The 14,048-nt window shown below is 39.7% G+C and overlaps 1 protein-coding gene across 1 annotated transcript; it reads left to right on the top strand.

Moving 5' to 3' along the window:
* The first annotated feature begins 3,552 nt into the window (after positions 1–3,552).
* On the top strand, positions 3,553–5,000 carry LOC145389545 (uncharacterized). The gene is made up of 2 exons (XM_080264812.1): positions 3,553–4,486; positions 4,966–5,000. Exons 1-2 carry the CDS (start codon positions 3,553–3,555, stop codon positions 4,998–5,000), a joined length of 969 nt encoding a protein of 322 aa, XP_080120938.1.
* Positions 5,001–14,048: the final 9,048 nt, after the last annotated feature.

The following is a 14,048-nucleotide window of genomic DNA, read 5'->3' as shown; positions in this document are numbered from 1 at the left end:
ATTGATGCCATTAAGTTTTGTAAAATTTTTGAATTCAGCTGACTGGAACGGTGGGCCATTGTCTGATACTAGCATTTCAGGTAGCCCATGCTCTGCAAAAATAAGTCTGAGTTCATCCATGGTGCTCTGCGCTGTGGTACTGTGCATGGGTTTTACATCAATCCACTTTGAGTAGCTGTCCACTAATACCAAAAATCTGTCACTACCCTTTTCACAAAAATCCACACGCTGAAATGGGCGTGCAGGCCAACCCCAGGGGTTGAGAGGAGCTTTAGGGGGCAAGTTTCGTGCCTTTTGACACACTGAACATTGCCTAACAACTTGTTCAATGGCCTCATCCATCTTTGGCCACCAAACGAAACTCCTTCCCAGAGCCTTCATGGAACAGACACCTGGATGTTCAGCATGAAGTTCTTTCAACATGAAAGTCTGGTAGGTTTTAGGTATTATAACTCTCAAACCCCATAAGAGGCACCCTTGCTGAACAGATAACTCTAACTGTCTAGAATAATATGGTTTGAGTTCATCAGTCACTTCCTTTTCATTACACCATCCAAACTGGGTATACTGTATAACTTGTGCCAGAATTTTGTCTTTCTTTGTAGCTTCAGCAATTAAGTTTGCTGTTATAGGGAATTCATCATCAACTAACATTACAGCATACACTTCTGACTCATCACTAGTCTCTTTAGTATCTCCAACCTCTGCACATGGCAACCTAGACAAAGCATCAGCATCTGAGTGTTCCTTTGAACATCTAAATTCTAATTCATAGTCATAACCTGTTAATAGTATAGCCAATCTTTGCATTCTTGCAGCAGCTGGGGCTGGAACTTGTGATTTTGGTCCAAGGATGGAAAGTAAAGGTTTGTGATCAGTCACAAGAGTGAATCTTCGTCCATAGAGATATTGATTAAATTTTTTTAACACCAAACACAATTGACAAAGCCTCCTTTTCAATCTGAGAATAATTTTTCTCACTCTTTGTTAGACGTCTGGAAGCAAAGGCAACTGGACGTTCCGATCCATCATCCATAATGTGACTGATCACAGCACCTAAACCTATGCTAGAGGCATCACATGCAAGTTTCAGAGTCTTTTCATTGTCATAGTGCACCAATAATTTTGCACTTGTGAGTTTCTTTTTGCACTCTTCAAATGATTTATGTGCGGTAGATGACCAATGCCGTCTAATGTTCTTCTTCAGTAACTCATGCAGAGGGGCTAATGTGGTTGAGAGATCACTCAAAAACTTTGCATAATACTGGACCATCCCAAGGAAGGTCCTTAGTTCACTAACATTGTTTGGAGGTGGCATATCTGTGATATTCTTTATTTTATCTTTTAGTGGCTCAGTGCCTTCTTCATTTACCTTATGACCAAGATAGGTAACCTCCCTGACCAAGAATTTACACTTCTTTTGATTAAGACTTATATTGTACTGGCTCAACCTACTGAAGACCCTCTCCAGAGTTGCTAAATGATAAGAAATGTTTCTGCTTACAATCAGTAAATCATCCTGCTGACGTAAGACACCTTCAGTACCAACATGTACAGAGTCTATTATTTTCTGAAAAATCTTTGGTAATGACTTTATTCTGTACGGTAACTTCAGGTACTTGTAAAGACCCTTGTGCGTGTTGATTGTAAGATACTTCTGGCTCTCATCATCTACATTCACCTGTGCATAGGCATGGGACATGTCTAACTTTGAAAAAACCTTTCCCCCAGACAAAGTTGCAAACAGGTCTTGTGAGGTTGGGAGAGGATACTGTTCATCAGTTACAGCTTGGTTGACCGTAATTTTGTAGTCCCCGCACAACCTAACAGACTTGTCCGCCTTTGGGACAATTACCAGTGGGGAAGCCCAGTCACTTTTGTCTACTTTTTCTATTACTTTATTATTCTCCAATTCCCTTTCAACAGCGCCTTTGAGAGCATACGGCACTGATCTAGCTTTACAGAACACTGGTCTAGCATCTTCAGACACTGTGATATGAGCTTTGTGATGCTTAATTCCTTCATAGGAATCCTTGAACAAATCAGAATACTTGTCTAAAAGTGACTGTACCTCACCACCCGCATCTACAGTTACTTTGTGTACATCAAAGATTTTCTGCCAATCCAGCTTTAGTTTACTAAGCCAGTTTTTCCCCAAGAGCGTAGGCCTTCCTTCATCTTTGACAATGATCATCGGTAATTTCTCTTGCTGGTCATTGTGGCTTACATCACACATAAATTGTCCCAATAGTTCCAGTGCTTCTCCTGTGTACGTTCTCAGCATAACATTTGCCTTTTCCAGCTTCACTGGGCCAAACGTTTTCTCGCAAACATCTTGACTCATTACTGACAGGTCTGCAGCTGTGTCAACTTCCATATTTACTGTCGTTCCATTAATATCCAGGTCAGCTGTATATTTAAACTTTGGATTTCTTACCTTTGTTGCATATAATGACTTCACTTTGGCCTCATTGCTATCAGAGTCACTTTCACAGTTCACATTTTGGACCTTACCTTTACCTCTGGTGTCCACACTACGACAAGCTGTTGCAATATGGCCTACCCTTTTGCACTTATAACACCTTACATTCTTCATCCTGCAGCTTGATGAATAGTGTGAACCATGACATCTACTACATTTAACATCATGTGTGCTTCTACTCCCACTCTTTGGGCGGCCTTCAGAGCATTTTCTTGATCTCTCACTACCCAACTTACACACTTCTGCTGAAATACATGACTCCTTTGGTACCGTAAAACGCCATAACTTCGGACGGCGTCCAAACTTCGGACATTTCGCAAAAAAATGTAATAATTCAAGTTTATTGGAAGAGAGTGCGATATTTGCAAAAAATAATGATGTGGGTAGGTAGGGTAATCCTCTAAGACTATTATGTATTAATCCTATTAAACTAGCTTGAATATGTGTGGGTGAAAAAAATTCATGAATCCATTGGAAAAAATAACTGAATTTTCTTACCCTGCATAACTTTGTTCACACAGAACAAACAGTTTCAATTGTAAAAAAGTGAACAGTACGATTATATGTAGAAAAGTGCTGTAAGTACTGGGAAGTAAACTGTTTCAAAATATATGCATGGATAATCTTGCTATGCCTGCTTTAATGAATACTTCTTTATTTTGAAGAAAAAATTCCTAACTTCGGACAGAGAAATTATTTGAGCCAAATAAAGTCCAAACTTCGGACAGACAATAATATTAATGGTAAAGTGATGCTAATTATATAAACAGAAAAACATGGCTAAAACAGCGAAATCTCCTATAAAGAAGAAAAGAGCCTACACAAGTAAAGTGTCCAAAAGTGCCCTGGAAAAGGCTAAAGATGACATAAATAACAAGAACATGAGTGTGCGCAAAACAGCTGAAAAATATAAATTAAAAAAGAGCACATTACATGATTACCTGATACAAAAACATTGCAAACAAGTGGGACGTAATACTTCATTGAGCCATGATGAAGAGTTACTGGTGTGTCAGAGAATCCTCACATTGGCAGAATGGGGATTCCCACTCGACAATTTGGACTTGAGGATGTTAGTGAAAGCATATTTAGACAAACGAGGGGTTGTTGTGTCACGATTCAGTAACAGTGTACCTGGTGTTAAATGGGCCCATTCCTTCTTCAAGCGCCACAAACAAACCCTTAGTAGACGATTGTCCCAGAATATAAAGACTGACAGAGCCAGAGTGACAAGAGCCATGCTAGCCGAGTTCTACAGTAACCTGAAAAAATCACTAGAAGGTGTGCCTCCAGAGAACATAATAAATTTTGATGAGACCAATCTTACTGATGATCCAGGTAAAAAGAAAGTCATAGTGAGGCGGGGCACTAAATATCCAGAGAGAATCATGAACTCAACAAAATCCTCAATATCTATTATGTTCTCTGGAACTGCATCTGGTGTGTTACTCCCTCAATATGTGGTGTATAAAGCTATCCATCTTTACGATACCTGGACTGAAGGGGGCCCTCCTGGAACACTATACAATAGGTCCCCCAGTGGATGGTTCGACTCGTGTTCATTCGATGACTGGTTCCACAAAATTATCTTCCCCTACGCTAAACGCAAGACAGGTAGAGTTGTCATTATAGGAGATAACTTGGCAAGCCATGTATCACCCAGTGTTACTGAGTCGTGTGAGAAACATAATATCTCCTTTCTTCTCTTACCACCTAACTCCACGCACTTGACACAACCTCTCGATGTTGCTGTGTTCCGGCCTCTAAAAGTGCACTGGCGTAGGATCCTCAAGAACTTCAAGAAAACTACTGTTGGTAGGCTGAGTGCTTCATTACCTAAAGACTGCTTCCCAGCACTACTGACCGAACTGGTGGATAAAGTTAAAGGGACCATTGCTGACAACCTACATAGTGGGTTTAGGAAGTGCGGCATTTATCCTCTTGATCCACAGAAATCCATCTCAAGACTTCCAGAAGATTCAATCCAAGATACAGCTGATACTGGTACACCAGGACCATCTACCAGTACTGCCTTAGACAGCTCAGTGTTGGAATTGTTGAAGGACATGAGGCATGGAACCAGTCAGTCAAGCTCAAGTCCAGCTATAGCGAAACCAAGGCGAAAGAAAAGGTTGAATGTGTCACCGGGCATGAGTATTACTACAAGGGCACTACAAAATAAAACAGAGAGCCAGCATGAAGAGTGTGAAGTTGACGATCCACAACCCCAGCCACTGCAGCCACAAGAGGATACAGCAGAGATAGCAGCACAGCCTTCCACTTCCACATCTGCACCCAACCATGAAGCACAAGCATCTCCCCTGACAGTCACCTCTACCCAGATTATTGGGGATAAAGTTGTTCCCTCAGATTGGGTAGTTGTGAGGGTTCCCTTTGATACCAAAGACAGATATAGGCATTATATTGCTATCATTGTTAAGGTAAAACCAGAAATACATGTCAGGTTTCTCAAACACATTCAGGGTACACCTCACATATTTGTATACCCAATGGTTGATGACAGTGACATAGACAAAGAGGATATACTGAAGGTGTTACCAGAACCAACACTTGACCGAAAGCAAAGGATGATTTTTGATGTAGATGTGAACCTTTGGCCTAAGTAATGATAATAATTTTGATATAGATCTGTAAGATACCATAGTCAGTACTACCAGTACCAAAGTTATTGCCAATAAGGTGCCTTAACCAGTAATGAGGTTTATTTTAAAGAAAAAAGTGATACTATATATTTAGTTACAGTATTTTATACTGGTAGTTAAGGAATAGTTTTTTGTACTGATGTACTACAGTTAATATGTTCCATGGTGCCTTCATAACATGTGCCAGTGTGTGCGTGTGTCTGTTGATTTGTGTGTGTGTGTGTGTGTGTGTGTGTGTGTCTTTAGAACCTGTAAGAAATGTTCAACATCATATTATGTTATTTCGGTATGCATTTGTTGAGTCAATGAGGTAGATACTTGATAATTAAGTGAAGTTTTGTTTAGGAAAATGAGGACAGTTCCTCTTACAGTTTTGGGTATATGCAGTGCATTTTTATTTTATTTTTTCATCTCAAAAAGTTCGTGAATAGTTCTTAGTTCTATTTACGGCCAGAATACCTCACTACAATGTGATATGATGCAATTTAATGTGATATGAAATTACGAGCTCCAAAAAGAAGATATTTTGGGATACTTCTCTATATATATGTATAACTCTGGTCACGAGTGCCCAATATTTTTTTTTACATTTTTTAAAAACTTCTCAAGTGTCCGAAGTTTGGCCAGTGTGTCCAGAGATAGATCCCATTAACCATTCTCATGTTTAAAGGGAAAATACATGGATGTCCGAAGTTTGGAAGAGCTGTCCAAAGTTAGGAAATTTGTTCCTAACTTCGGACACTTGAAAATGAAAAAAAAAAAAGCACAAGTTTAGCTTGGCTAATTTTTTTAAATATATGGATTTAGTAGGTACTCTCCCTGGCTACCACATGACACCAACAGGAATAAAATTGCACCATTCTACAAGGAGTTATTCATTAAAACACATAAAAAATGTCCGAAGTTATGGCGTTTTACGGTATATAACAAACCCTTCCCACACTCTGCATATCTTCCTTCACAAATTCCTTAGTATTTCTTTCAGCAGCCTCCATTGCCAAGGACAACTGACATGCCTTGTCAAAAGATAAGTTTTCTGTATTGAGTAATTTGTTCTGTATCTTTTCACAGTTTAGTCCAACAACAAATCTATCTCTTAGTGCTCTGTCTAAAAACCTGCCAAAATTACAGTTAATTGATAATTTTTTTAGGGCTACTATATACTCACTCACACTCTCACTTTTCTCTCTGTTCCTGGAACCAAACTTAAAGCTTGCAGCAATCTCTAGTGGAGCTGGATCATAGTGTTTCTTCAGGATTTTCATTATGACCTCCAGTGACGTATCCTTGGGTTTTGTGGGTGCTAGCAAATTGGACAAGATACTGTACACAGGGGCGCCTACCTCGGTCACGAAAATTGCCTTCTTCTGGTTAATTACAGGCTCCTCGTTGGATGTAAGTCCGTTAGCTATGAAGAACAACTCCATCCGGTCACAGTAAGAGCCAAAATCTTCCTGAGTCTTGTCATAGGGCCCAAGACGTCCAGTGTAGCTAGTAGGTTTCTCTGCCATGGCTGCCTTCCTTGTGTACTCGACTCTGCACTCTAACACTCCTTCCCAGTCACCAATATTATAGTAGAACACGACCTATATATTCACGGGAGCAAGTGGTGCACAGCAGGATCCCATCCTCGTCGCCAAATGTAATATTTTAATGACTAAAGAGGAGGGTCAAGGAAACAGTCTTGCCCAGCTGACAGCCCGGCGTTTTCGCGCCTTTTGTTGCTTGTAAACAAACAGGGATCCTTATTATAGGGGATATATGCATAAACTCTAATACATAAAATGTCACATCTGGAACCTGTTGAAAAATATGAAAATTCAGACACACAATATATATACTCTGTGGAGATGGAAGAATTTGAAGAGTGAGATATTATAAGAAAGGGCATGACTGAATGTATAGCCATTATTTTATGCTGATCTATTGAACAGTATTCCAGATGCGTGATGAATGACACCAGTAGAAGTTTTGTAGGATGGATGAATGAAAAACCAAGTAGATGTTGACACCCAGGTAGAGGACAGGTATTTGTGTGAGCCATGCTGGAGGTGAAATGGCGTGGGACAGGGCGACTTGGAGGCGATTTGTTTGTGGCCACCCCAAATGGGATTGAGGCATCTGGCAATAGATAGATAGATAGATAGATGCTGGAGGTTGTATGGCTGCTGTCTTTTGGAGTTAGTACATAAAATATCATGATGAATATTGATATTAATGGTGTACAGTAATGTATGTAGGTATGAAATATAAACCAGTGTTATGCTGTAAAATAGTGCTCTCATTACCTGTAAAAAGATAGGATAAGAAAGAGTCATGTAGTCACAATGACCTTTATTATGCATTTTGTCTTTGGCACACACAGACTTACAGTCAGGAAAAAACATGTGGAAGCAGAAATAAGTACAATATAAGTGATAAAAATTTGACCTAGTTGAGTAGAAACTAAGTATGTTGTGTTTGGTTTTATACTCAGTTATTTCTAAGTGCTTCACCAGTATTTTTTTATATTACAGGAGTATCATTAATACTATATCAGGGTATTCCAAGTACGCTCCTTCCATACACTACCGTACACACACCAGCACAGTTGCTCACCATACATTACAGGTATTGACAGTATCAGCACCAACACTACGCCTCTCAGGAGTAACGTATGAGCAAGGTGTACACTGAGTTACAAATGGCTTGGGGTATATTCATTAATTTTCTGTTGCTTAAGTAGTGTGTGAGATTGTTTACATATCCAGGAGCTGCCAAACACTTCTCAGTTGGACTCGGTTAAATAATTCATCCTCCTCATCATCTAAACCTCTTTTCCAACCCTAGGATGTGGTGAGGTAGGGTGGAACAATGTACGTTTTATTATTGTGGCTGCTGAACAGTTTCATTTAGCTTAAGAACCTTAGTAATATAGGGTTATTGTAGGCTATATCTGTGTCCCCAGGTTGAAACATCATTCCTGAGCTAAATAAAATCACTTGGAGATAGTAAGAGTAAAATAACAGCCATCTTCATTGGTGGTGTTAACTTTAGATAAGTATGCATTAGGTATAGGGTCTTGTCCTTTATTACCCTCCAGCTAAAGTGTGTGTAGAGGGTGTGCAGAAAGAATGGCTCTTGGGTCTGCATACTTTTGCCAGTCAATAAAGTGGGTTCTCATCAGTTAACCCCTTCAACGTGATAGCATTTGGTATTCTAAGCACAAGACCACCAGATAATTTTATTCAGTATAGGGTGGATCTTTAGCTGAGAAGAAGGTAATTTGTCTGATATTGAACCCCCCCAAGTTTTAAAAATATCATCTATCTATCTATCTATCTATTGCCAGACGCCTCAATCCCATTTGGGGTGGCCACAAACAAATCGCCTCCAAGTCGCCCTGTCCCCCGCCATTTCACTGGCCTGCTCCCAACTCACACCCCCCTCTCTCATATACCTCTCCACCCCATCCCTCCATCTCATCCTCGGCCTCCCCCTCCCTCTTCCCCCATCCACCTCACTCACATACACTCTCTTCGTCAGTCTTTCACCCTCCATCCTCTCCACATGGCCAAACCACCTCAGTGTGTTCCTCATAACGCTTCCTATCACATCTTCTGTATTAAATATAATGGTCTGGAGGTTAGTAAAAGTCAAATATCAGAGCAGTTGTTAGGCTGAAGGGATTAGTCACGGTGCAGTACTGGTAACTCTTTTGAATTTCTTTACAGTAATGATGTAGTCACTCGTGTACAACCTGCAGCATGTCCTGTTATTCATTTTGTTTGACCTAAAATTAATATGGTTGAGTACAGTTAACTCACAGTATGCTCTAAATCTTATAAACACTGGCATGCCATTCTTTAAATTCCACAAGCCTTCTTTTTAACAACACCTGTAGTCTTCTTGCACTGAGTACATTCACATCAGACAAAACACACAACAGAAAATTTAAATATTTTACCCTAATAACACAGTCTGGAACTAGGTAAAGTGACAGTTTGAATTTTCACTTTAGTTGAACAGTGCAAAATTTACCTATTAAAAAAACAAACAAACAAATGCAGTTGATTCTACAAAATTCTAAACCTGAAAGAGGCAAGAGATATTTGCCTCTGAGTCATGAAAATATTTGGTGATCTGACTAGCTAACTTGTAGAAAAGTTCAAAATATCTAGTAGGATCTAGAGGTGCATACGCACTGCCACAGATAAAGACAACTCAGTGATGATCAGTTAGTTAAAATTAGTCTTGCTACTTCCAAATTCATATTAAGAAAGGCCTCTCATATTGAAAAGGTTATTGCAAGCCCCACTTAACCCATCCAGTGTGAAAAGTCTCAGCCAAACTTAATTCAAACCTCTGAAAGTACGGTAGCAACAATAAAATATGAATATTATTGGAGTGAGGGAGTTAAAAGTTGTGATGTAGATATGGCTTGTATAGGTTTGTGTATTTATGTGTTTGTACCAGATACTATGTACCTCTGTAGCCCTACCACCTCACTTGATTTATTTATTATATTATTATTATCTATCTATCTATCTATTGCCAGACGCCTCAATCCCGTTTGGGGTGGCCACAAACAAATCGCCTCCAAGTCACCCTGTCCCCCGCCATTTCACTGCCCTGCTCCCAACTCACACCCCCCTCTCTCATATACCTCTCCACCCCATCCCTCCATCTCATCCTCGGCCTCCCCCTCCCTCTTCAGCTCAGTAATTCCACATCTCCGGTCCAATTGCTTTTTCTTCCATTCCATATTGGTGACGTACTTCAACCTCAGTGTCATTCTTGATATTGGGATTTTTATTGATTTATTTTTTATTGACATTTATTTGAACCCCACAACAGCATCCTGTTGTTTATAGAGCCACAAGAGAGTAATTTTGTTGTCACTAAGTTATGTGCGGATGAGCGAGATGTTCTAGTGTGGACTCGTTATGATTGCTCACTAGCTAATTATGGGCTCATTATGTTCAGTTAGTGACACCCGACAATAACCGAGTGGATAGGGCTTCAGAAACAATTTACGACAAAGGTACCAGGAAGTGAGGGATGTATTAGGTAAAGGTAGGGGGATGTACAAGTAAGTGAGCCAGGTCTATTGTGTATGGTTGTGAGGAGCATTTGTGTGTGTGCATGTGGAGTGATGTGAACTGCCAAGATGTATAAAAGTGTGTATGTAGAGAAGGGTAAGGCTGTTGATAGGTGTGATACAAGTGCCTCCATAACCCAAATGTTGTGGGTGTATTGGTGCAGTACAGGGGTAATGGTCAGGATATTGTACAAATCATTACACATAACCATTACACTAAGGGCCATATTTTGAATGGCTCTGGAGATTTCATAATACAGTACATTTTTCTCTGCAATTAAGGTATGCATATTATACCTTATCTTTCTCCTTAATATTTCCTTATTTCAAGTATGGCCTTAGTTTGCATCAGTAATTTCCAAAAGCAGGTGCTGAAGAGGAGCCTGCATGTGGTGGCATTGTGACCCTGGGTGGAGCAGCTGAGTTGTCCACTCAGGAGCCAAACCTCCTCATGCTTCCTGCACCTTGCCCTGAGAACAACCCTGGTCCTATCCCGGTGAAACACTTTTTACCAATAAGGGGTACCAGTTCTCTGTACAGTGTATGTACTATACCGTACCTGTAGGACGGATCCATAGAACCAGTTGCTTACCTGTGGTCAGTGGGTCTGCTCAGCCAGACAGATTGGCATTAGGCATTCACAATAACAGCATCTTACAAGAGGAAAATAAGATGTAATAGGCAAAATATTTTGCTGAGAAAGAGGCATTATGAAATCTCCAAAATGACAGAAATACAGCACGGAATTGAGATTACTAGGAAGGTTACTGTTAACATTGGTTTGGTGATTGTAGGGACTTAAAACAGAGAGGAAATATAAACTACTACAAGTAACCACACACTGTACATTAAAATTCTGTCGTGATTAGAGCACTGTCACATGTTTGTAAAAGCACGGCAGACACTAAAAGCTTTCCTATAACCTACAGACATACTGGACATTTCCATCACAATCATTAAGTCAGACAATTTTCTTGATACTTGATGGTAAAATCTACTTGAAGTTTCTGCACAAATATCTGTCTTATATACAGGCTTATAATTATCTTCTTGCTCACAGCTCTAAAAGGGGAAGTTTGCCTCTTATATGCCTAGTACAAAGTGGTGTAACTGCACATTGGTAACAGACCATAAACTCTGATTTTGGCTGCTGTGTTTGATTAGAAAGATCTGGGACTAACATGCAGTAATAACTGAGGTATGTAACTCAGTGGTACCTACTTAAATCATTCATCTTGGTTGAAAGAGAGATTGTATACTCATCCATCCATCATCTAATCCTTTATTGCCCCAGTCAGTGTGTAGGGACCCAGGCATAGACGACTCACTTCAGACATTTAAAGTGAGACAGACAGAGAGCGAAAGACAGAGACATGCATGCATGCACACACACACACACTGAGTTTGATTGATCAGGTAGACATCAAAATGTTGAATCTGACTACTGACCTTGTGAATGGAGAGTTAATGGTATATAAGTTGCCTAATAACTGTAACAGCTTTGTTACAGTATCAGGTATACTGTACAGGTTACTTTGTACGCCAAACTTCCCCTCACCCACTGAACACTAATTATTGTAAATGAGATATTACCAAGGTTTTTCATAGCTGTGGTGTTGAAACATTACATTTTGTCTTGTGGTAACGATATTAACAGACAAGCTTCCATTAGTACGGGTTCTCCCTACCACTTACAGTCTTTAAATGTCTCGTCTCCTTCAGCATGGCAAACTTATCACTTGGAACCAAACACCTCTTCCTTCATTACTGTTAATCTGTGTAAGGTATCTGAGGAGTGTTAATTCCTGTGCTCAGGGAGACTAAAAATTAATAGTGGTATACTGTCAAGGGATGGCCGCTGCATAGGCTACACACACTCACAGCCAAACAAGTCTGTGTTACAATGTTTAGAACAATATATGAAAGGAAAATATTGAACAGAATATGATTTACATTTGGAACATAAATTGCTCTAGTGTTTACCACTGGAATGTTGCTTTGCTTTTTTGTGTGAGTACTCATACACACTTCCATACACAATACAGTCTCTTGACATTATCTAGAAACTAAGAATGTCCCTTCTACAGTACTATAATTTTCTTTACTGGTACAATCTCTGCTGCACAACACTGTATAACAGTGCAAGTCAGCACAGACTAATGCATCTACATCACTCAAAAATATAAATATTTCCTAGCAGTCTTGAGACTCTACACCAAAAAAATAATGTTCTTACCATAAAGGTTGGCAAAAAATTAGCAGTTTTACCTTTAAACACTGCAGCTCTGAGGTGCATTTGCCAACCGTATACAGTACTGTAATGTACTGCTTGAGAATCTGTACATAAGTTCATGAATTGTATACAGAAAAGATGTTAGGAAGTTAATAAAACGGCTATGTCCAGTGGGTGAGTAAATCAAAATGTTGCCAATTGTATGAATGTTTTGTATGTCAGTAGATTTTGATAAGATATTGACTATTGAATTAAATGTGAACCAAACCTGATCTAGTACAAGGAATATTGAAATATACAAACTGCAGTGCATTAGGGTTATAGGCACCGTAACCTGTCAAGAGGGAGGGAAGGTGATTCATTGCTTAAGTTTTCTCTGGCACAAGAGTATCCTGACATTACTGTATATCACTAAGGATACCATACCGAATAACCCAAGTCCTTCCACATCTACAGTAGTTATTTGATTCTGGTTAATGCCAGATTTTTGTTGCTTGGAAACCCCTAGTAGTAATAGAGTTAACTAACTTTGGGGTATATATATATATATATTTCTTTAGAGAACAATATATTTATCAGTCATAAATTTCAGAGTGTTCAAGAAATTATTATGGATGAGCAGATGAAGGGTCAAGACTTTCACAATGATAAAAGCATTGTTATACACTTCCCTGTACCTATGATGTCATCTCTGCATCTTACTTTTTCACCCCCACTTTTGCAACAGTGATATCACACCCAAAAAACATTAGTTTGAAAAATGGCTCAAAAGCAGTTTTAGAATGGTAGTATAAAGCCAGCAGCCAAGATTTTGTCTGGCATTGTTCCCTGCTGTGTTTACTGCCCATCAACCCAGCCCCTCAGTAAGATTTATCCTCCACAAATTTGCAAAGCTTGCCACCCCTCCACTGCCTAGGAGAACTGTACAAAGGTTATTAGGCAGTCAGTACTTTTTGTTTTATTACAAAGAATAATCTATCTATCTATCTATTGCCAGATGCCTCAATCCCGTTTGGGGTGGCCACAAACAAATCGCCTCCAAGTCGCCCTGTCCCCCGCCATTTCACTCCCCTGCTCCCAGCTCACACCCCCCTCTCTCATATACCTCTCTACCCCATCCCTCCATCTCATCCTCGGCCTCCCCCTCCCTCTTTCCCCCTCCACCTCACTCACATACACTCTCTTCGTCAGAATAATACTGTGCTGAATAAGATATTTCCAAGCCCCTTCCCCTTTCCGTACAAATTCCCACACTTCCATGACCAGCACATTTGATTGACTGGAACAATCCGTTTCCACTCCTTCCCCTTTCACATATCACCTCCATGTCTGGATTCCTTTCAAAAGAAGATCAGGATGGCATGGTAATTTTTTTTCTCTGCATTCTGTGTCTTTACAGTTATGTTTATCTTCATTTACTTTAGGATTCTTTTTCCTCATCCATACTTTCTTCCCAGAGAAGTGAGTTTTCCTTGCGTTGCATTCAGCTTAAAATCAGAGCTTTAGAAAGGTGTTAAAAAAGAAAAAAATGTATGCAGGGTGGGGCAGTAAGGTTAAAATTCCCAGCGTCGTGACTTATTCCACCAGTAA

This window comes from Coenobita brevimanus, unplaced genomic scaffold (assembly GCF_032717465.1).
Source record: "Coenobita brevimanus isolate Jiangsu-jjx unplaced genomic scaffold, ASM3271746v2 jjx.HiC_scaffold_1231, whole genome shotgun sequence".
Taxonomy (NCBI): Eukaryota; Metazoa; Arthropoda; class Malacostraca; order Decapoda; family Coenobitidae; genus Coenobita; species Coenobita brevimanus.
Note: the sequence above shows the minus strand (reverse complement) of the source record. Positions and strands in the feature narration are given on the sequence as shown.

What these genes read in the sequence shown, in the direction of transcription:
- LOC145389545 (XM_080264812.1), top strand. Translation starts at nt 3,553, where the DNA reads ATGTTAGTGAAAGCATATTTAGACAAACGAGGGGTTGTTGTGTCACGA. An exon ending in CCAAGATACAGCTGATACTG is followed by an intron (nt 4,487 to 4,965) that starts GTACACCAGGAC and finishes AAACACATTCAG; the next exon opens with GGTACACCTCACATATTTGT.